The 11,247-nt window shown below is 58.1% G+C and overlaps 2 protein-coding genes across 2 annotated transcripts; one reads left to right on the forward strand and one right to left on the reverse strand.

Annotated features, from left to right (window-relative positions):
• The first annotated feature begins 2,346 nt into the window (after positions 1–2,346).
• Positions 2,347–6,661, forward strand: IL27 (interleukin 27). The gene is made up of 5 exons (XM_063101115.1): positions 2,347–2,377; positions 4,340–4,512; positions 4,596–4,694; positions 5,481–5,639; positions 6,392–6,661. Exons 1-5 carry the CDS (start codon positions 2,347–2,349, stop codon positions 6,659–6,661), a joined length of 732 nt encoding a protein of 243 aa, XP_062957185.1.
• A 1,007-nt stretch (positions 6,662–7,668) lies between these two features.
• On the reverse strand, positions 7,669–11,214 carry APOBR (apolipoprotein B receptor). The gene is made up of 4 exons (XM_063098548.1): positions 11,158–11,214; positions 8,171–10,816; positions 7,823–8,088; positions 7,669–7,738 (listed from the first exon to the last, which is right to left on the reverse strand). The coding sequence occupies exons 1-4, from the start codon at positions 11,212–11,214 to the stop codon at positions 7,669–7,671; spliced, it is 3,039 nt and encodes a 1,012-aa protein (XP_062954618.1).
• Between the last annotated feature and the right edge of the window lie 33 nt (positions 11,215–11,247).

The following is an 11,247-nucleotide window of genomic DNA, read 5'->3' on the forward strand; positions in this document are numbered from 1 at the left end:
ATCCCAGGGCCACACCCAGCAGCCCAGGTGCCCACTTTCCACCCCTGTGGCATGTGGCCAGAGCCTGGGCTGGACTGGAAGGCTGACTGTAAGACCTCAGGGCTCACGCTAGTCCCAGTCCTGCTGCTCCATCCACTGGCCATGAGCAGAACCTGGATCAGGCATGGAGACAGAAAATGGTTTTGTTCAACCATGATTTATCAAGAGCCCCTAAACAGGCAAAAATCCCCACTCTTGTGGAGCCCATATTCTAATGCATGAAAACAGACAAAAAGCAAATGGGCAAATGTTAGATGTCTGAAATTTATAAATGCTAGGCAGAAAATGTTGCAGGGGAGGGGATAGAAAGTTCCAGGGGCACAGTTGCATTTTTTGGTAGGGTGGTCAGGGAAGACCCCATTTGGGAAGGTGGCATTTGAGCAGAGATCTTAAGGAGAGCATGAGCTTTGCAGATATCTGAAAGAAGAGTGTTCCAGGGAGAAAAAAGACCTAGTGCAAAGGCCTTGAGGCAGGGGTGTGTCTGGCATGTTCTAGGAGGAACGAGGAGGCCAGTATGACTGGAGTGGTGTGAGCAAGGGGAGCATTAGCAAGATAGAAAAATATGAAATCTCCACTTGAGATAAGATTTATGGCAGGAAGCTAGTGACAACAAGTGCAGAGAAGGGTGGGGAGAGGGAAGACCAGAGAAGGTGGTGAGGGCATCCTAGGCAGAGAGAACAGCTGTGCAAAGGCAAGGAAGATGGTTCATTGTATTCAAAAGTTGAGTGCAAAGTTCCCGGAGTGGGAATAGGGTTATGGTGAGGGGCATGGCTGGGGGAATCAGCTGCAGGCAGGTTGAGAAGGGCAGAGAAAGCAGCAAGGGACGGGTGGCCCAAGGAACCTTAAGACAAGGTTGGGAGGCCAGGAGGTTATGGTCAGAGAGTGGGAGATGGGATTCAGGATTTAAGAGGTACAGCATTTCTGGGTGACGGCAAAGGTGGGAGGGGCTGTGGACAGAGCAGAAGGGAGTACCCATGCGGTCAAGGGGATAAGTGGGGTGGCCATGCCGCCAGGATGACAGCTGGACTGGGGGATGTGCAGAAGACCAGCCAGCCAGCCCTCTGTCTGTCCTCACCATCTGTCTCAGGATGTATGGGACTCCTCCCAGCATTGGGATGTAGGAAATGAGCTGCCACCACTGGGGGGCGCTGCAAGGGAGCCCTGTCTGGGCTTTCCTTTCCTTCTCCTCCTGCAGCCCTCAGGGGATGCTCCCTGGCAAATGCTGGTACTTCCCTGGTGTTTGGTTCCAGGCGGCCCTGGTGGGCAGTGCCCAGGCGGGGCGAGGAGTCAGAGTGCAGGAAGGGGAAGCCCCCTTGGTTTCTGTCTCACAACAGGGACCCAGCAGGGAAACCCCACAGGTCCCAAAAGGAAAGTAGCAGCACTGGGCCTTGGGGAAGACCAAGAAACCCCCATCCTGTCCCTACAGATGGGAAATCCAGGGTGGGGCTGGGGGCAGGGCTGTGCTGGAAGGGAGATCTGTGGTTCATCCAGTTCAGCCTTGACAGCGGTCTCCACAAAGCAGAAACACCAGGATTATTCTGGGTCCTGGCTGAGCCCTGATCCTGACCTCACTCAACCTCAGCTTACTCACAAGCTGAGCCCTAATCCTAGCCATTGACTGTGCTCTAATCCTATATCCGCCTCTGGCTGAAGACCAAGACCTGACCCTGCCCAGACTTGGCTTTGGGCCTGGTCTCATCCAGCCCTGACCCTAGACCCCAATCCCAGTCCTGATGCCATCAGACTGAGCCCCTGCCTGCCCCACAAAAAGACTCATCCCAGCACCCATTGAGTGGGCTCTGACTTCTCTTGAACCCTCCCTCAGCCGTCTGGTAAACTAGAAGAGTACGGATGATGACTCAAAACCCCAACTCCCCTCTGGTGGGCAATCCCCTTACCTGGCCATCCATCTTTTGAAGGACAGTGAGTTGGTGATGGCTCTAGGGTGGTGGCGACAGAGCAGAGAAGCAGAGGGGGCTGAGCCTTCAGGACTTACCAGTGAGGAGACCTGGGCAGTGCACCCGAGATCAGGGACCTGTGGGAAGGGCTGGTCCTGGGATCTCAGCACTGGGTCAGGAGCTTGGATTGACCGAAACTCCAGCTTCCCGTCACCCCCCGCCATACCTCCCACCCTCTCTGGGAAGGGAAATTACATTTCCCCATTTTAGCAAGGGGTGGCGAGGAGGGAAGACTGAGTAAATGCAAAGCTGAAAGTACAAGTGGGACGGAAAGTGAAACCGGGTGCAGCCCCCAGTATAAGACTCCCCCTACCCAGGAGATGGCTGGCCGAAGGCGCTGGGTCCTGACATGGGCCAGATGGCAGGCAACCTTGGCTGGCGTGAGTTTGAGGCTAGGGCAGGGGGAAACGGTGGGAGGCTCGGTAGGGACTGGGCAGAGGATGGGAGGGCTTGACGGGTGGGGGTGGGGGCCGAGGGCTGGGGGGCAACAACTCAGCCAAGACTAAGGATGCAGCTGGGCAGAGGTTGGGAATGTGGCTGGCGAGAATGGGGCGGGGGCAGGGGTAGATGGATAATGGCTTGGCCAGGGCTGGGCAGAGGGTGGGAAGCCTTGGCCGGCATGAATAGGGAGGGTTGGACAGGCGGTTTGGCCAGGACTAGGACTATGCAGATAAATGAGGAGTTTGGAGTGAATGAGCAGGAACAGACAGCTTAGCTAGGACTGAGACGTAGGGCCGGATGGAGGAAAAGCAGGAGGAGTGGACAGTGGGGGCTGAGGCCAAGGAATCAGCAGCCTAACTCGGTCAAAGGTCTGCAGTTTGAAGCTTGGAAGGAGATCTAATCTTCAGTCAGTGGCTGAGGAACTCAGGGGCTAGAACCCAAGCTGTAGTCAGAGAAGCAGGTGACTGGGCCACGTAGGGGCCAAGGACTGGAGGATGGGGACAGAGCCTTCAAAGTCCAGGGCCAAGGACTCAGGGTAGGGAGGGGACTGGGGGCTCCAGAGCTCAGGTAGGAAGTGGGAGTACGTAGGAGGTGGGACAGTTCAATTCTGGGTGGGCGATATCCACCACAGCTTGGGGGCAACCACTCTGATCCCAGAGTTAAGAAGAACCCCACTCTGCCTTATACCTCCAGGATGCCAGAGGGTCAGAGTGGGCCCCAAGCCAGGGAACCTGAATGCCAGAGATCTTAGGCTTTGCCTACCACCTCTGGAAGCTCATGAAGGGAGTGGCTGTCCCCAGAAGCTCCCCTTAACTTTTACTGAGGGAGATTTCAAGGAAGAGAGCTCAGGGGTTTGAGCTCAAGCATGGACAGGAAAAAGACCTGGAGAGGAGGGAGACAGGGAGGACCTAGTGGCCAGTTTTGGTTTGTGTTTTGAGGAGAATTGTGTAACTCCCATGACTGCTAGGTTTCCTCTCCCTGAGAGAGAAACTGCTGAACACTGCGCTCTGCCGGAGCCCGAGCCCGTGGCCCCTGTCCCCTCTTTCCAGGAAAACACAGGGCAGGCAGCACTCTCAGAAGTCAGCCAGTCAAATCCCCCATTTTACAGATAGGGCCCTGAGGCACAGACATGAGGTGACTTGCTCAAGGGTAGACCAGGGTGACAAACAAATCTTCTGCCTCCCATTCCAGGCCCTCCTCCGTCTCCCAGAGGCCCCCTATCCCTCTCCCTCCCACACTGCAGAGGTGCCCCAGGCAGGTTCCACTGCATGGTGACCCACCTGCCTGGTGGGGGCTGGACTAACCTGTCCTTCCGACTCCCTGGGATAGAGCCTCTGGCATTGCCAGCCCACCCCTGGGGCCCTAGTGGCCAGTTCGAGCCATCAGAGCTGCCTGGCTGAGCCCAAGGAATCCTTAGCAGAACAGAGTGTGCCCACTCCTGGGACAGGTGGCTGGCTCCTCTGAGTTCCCTGGGCAAAGCACATGGGCTTTGCATTTGGACAGATCTGGAATCCAGTGCTGGCTCCCCCGCCCTCTGGCTATCTGACCTTGTGTGAGTCAACCTCACTGAGCCTCACTGTCCTTATCTGCAAATAGGGGAGAATAAACAGCACACAGGCTGCCACATGCACTTGTGCAGGCTGTTCACTGAAAAAGGAACTTGGCAAGGGGTTTAGTGGGGGTCAAGATCCAGCCTTCTGTCTGCTTGCAAAGGTGGGCACTCTGCACAGCTATGCCATATGGCTGCCTTGACAGCCCCATCGTGCTTTTGAGGGGACAGCATGCCTATGATAGTGGCCTCACAGTGCTCGCACATAACACGGGCTCAGAAAAGCCCTGTTTCCTTCCTTCTCCCAAGTTCTTCTCAAGCTCTTCCTTTGTCTGTCCCTCCATCTCTCCAGGGCTCAGCCTATTGCTGCTTTCCTTGCTCCTGGTGCGAGCTGGTGTCTGGGGATTTCCAAGGCCCCCAGGAAAGCCCCCCCTGAACCTTCAGGAGCTGCGGAGGGAGTTCACAGTCAGCCTGCATCTTGCCAGGAAGCTCCTCTCCGAGGTTCGGGGCCAGGCCCACCGCTTTGTGAGTTCTCCTAAAGCAGCTGGCTCTGGGGATGGGCAGACCCCCAACCCCTCTGGCCCCCATTAATAGACCTTGTCCCACAGGCTGAATCTCACCTGCCGGGAGTGAGCCTGGACCTGCTGCCGCTGGGAGAGCAGCTCCCCAACGTTTCCCTGACCTTCCAGGCCTGGCGCAACCTCTCTGTGAGTGCGGGGCTGGTGGGATGGGGCAGGGACTGGGCCGCATAGAGATGAAGTTGAAGACTGAGCTGAAGATGGATTTGGGCATAGAATCTGGATGAGATTGAGTATGTCGTTGGATACAAAGATGAAGCTAGAATAAGGAAATGGGGTTAGGAAGAGAGTAAGAGCTGGGAATGGAAAGAGGAGGGATGGGAGTGGGGATAGAGTACTATGGAGGAGGGATGGAGCTGGTGTTAGGGATGAGAAGAAGGCTGGGGATGAAGGTGGAAATTGAGTGGGGGGTGGAGAAGGGATGGGGATTGCTGGTGGGGATGGGCAGAGAATGGGGCTGGGGATGGAGCTGGAGGTGGGATGGAAAGATGGTGAGAATGAGTCTCCATATGAAGGAGGGATAGGGTTGGGATTAGGAATGGGAATGAGGATGGGAAAGAAGTTGGAAATAGGAAAACAAGTGAGCAGGAGACAGGATGGGATGGTGGAGAAGGGAATGGAGTGGGGTTGCAGAGGGGGAGCAATGCGGGGACGGAGAATGGGTTGGAGTCAGAGAAGAGTCTGGGTGTGGGACTGAAGATGAGGCTGGGAAAGGAGATGGGACAGAGGTCAAGGTGGTGGAGCTGGGAATGGCGATGAGCACAGGAAGGGAAAGGGGTTGGAGTTGAGGATGGGGACGGAATGGAGGCCGGAGTTGGGAATGGGAATGAGACCTGGATAGAGGTGGGGTTGGGTCTGATGTGGGGCATTCCTGGCCTGCAGGCCTCTCCTGACCCTTTCCCTCCCCTTGCATAGGACCCAGAAAGACTCTGCTTCCTCTCCAGGACACTTCGGCCCTTCCATGCCCTGCTGGGAGGGCTGGGGAGCCAGGGGGGCTGGACCAGCTCTGAGAGGACGCGGCTGTGGGCCATGAGGCTGGACCTCCGGGATCTGCAGCATCATCTCCGCTTCCAGGTACGGTGCCCGCCCGCCCTCCTTGACCCCGGAGACCAACGCACAAAAGTCAGGCTCATCGGTCCCTTTGTAAAACACCCCCTGCCCACAGGTTGGGTAAGTCTGGAGGGGAATGCTCCAGATCCTCCAAGTGAATGTGTGTGAGTGTGAGAGTGAGTGTGTGAGCGTGACAGCGCATGAGTGTGTGAGTGTGTGTGAGTGTGTAGCGGCACCAGGCCCGGCCCCACTCCCAGAACCTCTGCCTGCTGGGGGGCTGGTGTCAAATGACAGAAGGGCTCAGAAGCATCCGGGATAGCGCTGGCAAGGGCAGCCCCACAGTGAAGTCGCTCCCCTTTCTCCTCTCGCCCCCTGACATCACCAGGTCCTCCCGAACACCTCAAAAGGAAATCTGCATTTCACCCCTAACAAAAAGAGAATAGAAAATGCAAGCAGCCCGAGAACCAGCTATGTCACCCTTCCCTCTGCCCATTTCTGATCCTGAGACAATCCCTAAGAGCAGAGAGGCACTTCCTGAATCCCAACTCTAGGGCCATCCTGGGGTAGGGACCCGGTTCTTTGAGTATCATCTTGCTCTGTGACTTCCATTTTCTTGAACCAAAAAGTCAGGCAGGACCCGTGAGTTGATGACATAATGGAAGATCTGAAGTAGGGGTTGTCCAGGGGAATCATGACTCGCGGTCACTGATGTCATCTCAAGGAACGAGGATCGCTCTGGTTCTGGTTCTCTCTGACCCATGGGCCTCTCGTCACAGGTGCTGGCTGCAGGATCCAACCTCCCTGAGGAGGAAGAGGAGGAGGAGGAGGAGGAGGATGAGGAGGGGAAGGGGCTGCTCCCAGGGCCCTGGAGCGGCCCTGCCAAGGTGTTGGTGCAGGTGTCCTGGCCCCAGCTCCTCTACACCTACCAGCTGCTGCACTCCTTGGAGCTCGTCTTGGCTCGGGCCGTGCGGGACTTGCTGCTGCTGTCCAAGCCTGGGCACACAGTCCAGGCCTTGGGGATCCCCATCCCTGGCTCCCAGCCCTGACAGAGTGACTTCTCAGTCCTTCCCCTCACCCTTTAGGACTCTAGGACTGGCATTGTGACCAACAGGACAGCCTCCAGCTCATTGGCCTTAGACAAGGCAGGGATCCACCAGCCCCCAGATCCAGACCCCACCCAATAACTTAAAGCCCCTCAATCCTTGGCAGATATTTATTGCTTGGATATTTATTTATTGTTTAGGGAGATGTTGGTTTATTTATTGTTCGGAGCCTGCTACTCCTCCTCAGGTGAGGCCACCATGCTAGGTGCCTAATAAAGCATGCTCCCCCACCCCCACGCCTCAGCTTCTTTTCAGGGAAAGTGTTCCTGACATCCCAAGGGCAGGGTGGCCTCGAAAGGAGTCGGCAGCCTCTGGCCACCCTGGATGCTTCTCTGCTCCTACATTTTGGGGTTCCTGGCTTGCCTTTCCTCACTCTGGCCTGCTCAGCTGGCACTTGCCATAGTAACTAGCAGAGTTCCGAGGCTGAGCTACCCTACTGGAAGCTCAGCGCAGCTGGTCTGCTACCCATCAACCTCTGATTGCAAGTGGCGCTCCTCAGGCCCTCCTAACCCCTTCCCTTAGAGCTGGCTTCAGCTCCAGAGGTGGGTGTTACTCCCGCACAGGTCTGAGGGGCTGGGCAGGTGGGAAGTGGGGAGGAAGGGGGAGGAAGTTAGAAACGGAAGGCTGTGGGAGAATGTCCCTGTCCCCTCTCATCTTCTTCCCAGTCTACTGGACAGCTGAGACAGGTTGGGGAGGTATCCAGGGCAGGGACCCATGAGAGGGGTCCCAGTGGGGTAGGTGGTCCACCAGCCAGCACTGGAGAATCAGACTCCTAAAGTTCAGGGTCTTCACAGATATCTGGTGTCTGCTCCATGAATGACACACCAAGAAATCAAGGACTAGAGGGTGGAAGGATGCATGCAAGGTGGCTGAGGGTGTCAGGGGCACAGGGCCCTACTGGTCCTTCTGAGCCCCACTCAGGGACTGGCTCCCAGAGTGTGAGGGTCTGGTCACTGGCGCTTTGGCTGGCCCAGTCGGGCTTGGAGCTCCTGCATCATGCCAGGGTGTGCGAGGCCAAACCTGGAAGTGGAAGACAGGCCATGGGAGCTGGTCCCCAGTGCCCACAGCCTCCTCCCAGCCCCAGTCCAGCCACCCAGTTCCTACCCATGTCCCAAGGGCCTTCTCCTGGCTGGCACTGGGATGTCTTCGGGTCTCAGGGGTCTTGGCTCTGGGGGTTCCTCTGGCTGCAGAAGTTTCTGCTCAGGGGCTGACAGCCCCTCTGCGGGCTGGGGGCTGGGAGGCTCCTCCTGCTGCTCAGGGGCTGGGGTCCGACGGAAAGAGGGGCGGGAGCGACGCTGTGAGGAGCTTCGTGAGAGGAGCACACGGCTCCTCGGGATGGAAACATCCAGGCAGGTCCCAGGGAGCAGGGCCTGCAAGGAAGGGCCCAGAGGACTGTGGGACTGGCTTCTGGAGTCTTCTCCATCCCACCCTGCGCCCTACATGAGCCCTCACCTCACTCCAGCTGCTGGGAGCACGTCTCCTTCTTGTAGCCGCAGCTGTCTCAGCGTCCCCATGTGGCCCAGGCACAGCCTCCACAGGGTCCTGGCTTGTGGGACACTCCTCCTGGCCCTTGACATCCTCCAGGCCTTTGGGGTCAGTCTCCTCAGCCTCCGCCCTCCGGCCTCCAGTCACTTCAACATCCTCCACATCAAGGGACCTCCGTGCCTCTCCCTCGAGGTGATGGTCCCCATGCTGACCCTCACTGCCTTCCTTCTGTTCTGTCGCTTGCCATCCCTCAGCCTCTTTTTCCAACAGCACCTGCTCTCCTGGGAGCCCCTCAGCCTCCACTGTGGCCACAGTGCCCTCTGCCCTCACTGCCTGGGTGCCCAAGGTAAAGTGATCCATCCCACAGCTTCCTTCTGCCATTGCAGGTTCCCCAACCTCCGCCTGCCCTCCTCCAGGCTCACCCTCCGTGGCCTCAAAAGCCTCAGCTTGGCCACCTCTTCTGGTCACCTCCTCCTCTGCTGGGTCCTCCAAGCCAAACTCCTGACCTCCTCTGTGCTGTCCTGCAGCCTCAGCCAGCTCCGCACCTGCCCCAGCCTCCTCTCTCCCTTCTGAGTCCCGGCCTCTCCCAAGCTCCCCCTGCCAAGCTTCCCCAGCCCCAGCAGCCCTTGCACCCAGGCCTGCCTCGTCCTCCACCATCTCGGCAGCCAAAGAACTGGGCCATGGGTCCCCGTTCAATGCCGCCACCTCCAGCCTCCAGCCTCTCCTGCACATTCCATCTGGTGCCCAAGGTCCTGCGGCCTCCACCTCCCTATCCTTGGTTTCTCTGGCCTCTGACTCTCCCAGTGACTGGCCTGTCCCTGCTTCTGCCCCGCGGCCTCCCTCCAGCTCCTGGTTCTCTGCCTGAGAGGCCTCTCCCTCCTCTGCTCCCCACCCTGCTTCCGCTGCCCTCTTCCACTCCCCGCCTTCCTCTGGGATTTCTGGTCGTGCAGACTGTCGACCTCCTTGGGCCTCGGCCTCCAGTGCCTGGCCCCTTGCATTCTCACCCTCTTCAGCACCTGCTTTCTCCTCCTCTCTTCCTCTCTCCACATCCCTTCTCCTCCAGTTTTCCCAGGATTCTGCCTCAGAGGCCTCTGGCTCTCCATGCCCTGTGTGCCCAGGATATTCCTCCAGGCTCCTTTTGGTCTCGTCTTTGCTCAGGGATGGGATGCTCCAGAGCTCTTCCTTACCCCCCTGCCCTTCCTTGGGGTACTTTGTTTGAATCTGGACACCTCCCACCTTCCCAGGCTCCTGGCCTTCAGTGACCTCGTGTTTGAGGCCACCCCACTGCACCTGCCATGCTTCTCGGCTTGTGTGAGCCTCCTCATTCCTCTTCCCAGTGAACTCCTCCTCAGGCCCGGCCTCTGGAAATATCTCCAAGTCAGCATCACCTTCAGCCTCCTTGTGTAGGGGCAGCCCAGCCTCTGTGTCCCAGCAATGCCCTTCCTCCTCCTGTGCCTCCTCCACCTGTCCCGGCTCCTCCAGACTGGCCCAATCAGCCCTGATCTCTGAGTCCTGCCTTTCCTCGGCCTCTCGCCCACACTGGTCTGCCTGCCCCTCAAAGCCCTCTCCTGCCTCTTTGTCTCCTGCAGCCTCCCCCGCTGCTGTCTGGCCCTCAGCTGCTTCTTCCAACCCCTCAGTTCCCAGGGCCTGGATCTGTTTGGGTAAAAGGCTTACCTCAGCCTCTCTCTTCTCATCCACCTCTTCCTCCTGGTCTCCCTCGTGGGCCTCCTCTGGGACCCAGGCTCTCCCAGGAGCCTCTGGGATCCTTTCTTCGGAGACTGGCCCATATTCTGTCTCTCTGACTTCTGGGAGATCAGTGCCCTCTCTGAATGAGGTTGTCCCGGCCTCCTCCCTGCCCAAAGTTGCCCGGTCCTCAGACTCTGCCTCTGGGCTCTGTGTCCCCTGTGCCCTTGTGCTCTGGCTGCCCCTTACCACTACTAACACCTCATCTTCCCTCCCAGCCCCTTCAGCTTCCTCTACAACTGCCTCCTTGACTACCGGCTCTGTCTCCCTGTTGTCCCCTGCCACCTTTAGCCCGTCAGCACCAGCCTTCCCCTCTGGCTCCCCGTGCCAGGGCCACTCTGACTCCACCCCTCTGGCCATCCCTGGCTCTCTTGCCCTAACCTCTTCCTCCTCCTCCTCCTCCTCCTGTTCCCAGGTTCTCAGCGTCTCCCCTCTGTTCACTTCCTGCACATTGAGCTCCTGACTCTCCTGGGCTTGGTTTCTCCCCTCTCGGTGATCCTCAGACCCTGCTTCAGCCTGCAAGGGGGCACTTGGCTCCAGACACGTAGCAGCCTTGGCTGCCTCCCAGGCCCCAGTGTTCTGCCTGTCTTCTTGCGACCCGTGAGAGCTGCCTTCTCCCCAACCCCAGGTCTGTTCTGAAGCTGAGCTCCCCTTCTGACGTCTTCTGGCCTCTCCAGGCCCTCTTGACCCATCACCCCCCTCACTGTGGCTGTCTCTAAGGCCCTCCAGGGCTTCCTGGGCTTCCTCCTCTGCAACCTTCTCTGGCCTTCCTGAAGCTACCTCCCCCAGTTCCTCGGCTGCCCGTGCCTCCCTTTCTACAGTGGGGACGTCATCTCCTACGAGGTAGGAGACAAAGGTGCTGAAGGAATCCTAGAGGAAAAGGGAGAGGGGCAAAGGCCCTAAGAGAGGCTCAGCCCTTTCCCTGGGGATCCTGCACCAGAGAAGCTCAGGATAATGAAGGGGGGTTCTGGGATCTGGGAGGAGGGGGAGAATAGTATCTGCAGAAGGAATAAGAAAAGGCCTAGACTGGAGATGTGCAGATGCATTTGTGGAGGTGGGGGATTGAAACCCAGAAAAGACTGGGCTAGGAGGCTACCTGATTTGGGGAAAGGATTTTTGAGTCTAAGGAGAGGCTCAAAGAGAGGAGGGAAGGTGAGGCCCCAGGGAGCCCCCGCTGGCGTAAGTCTCTGGCATCTCTTTGCCCCTCTCACCAGTGCCCCCCTCAAGGCCCGATGCAGCCCAGGGAGGTGGATCCGGAGGAAGTCCATCCTGTCTGTTTCTGTGTGTCCAGAAAACTGACA

This window comes from Cynocephalus volans, chromosome 6 (genome assembly GCF_027409185.1).
Source record: "Cynocephalus volans isolate mCynVol1 chromosome 6, mCynVol1.pri, whole genome shotgun sequence".
NCBI lineage: Eukaryota > Metazoa > Chordata > Mammalia > Dermoptera > Cynocephalidae > Cynocephalus > Cynocephalus volans.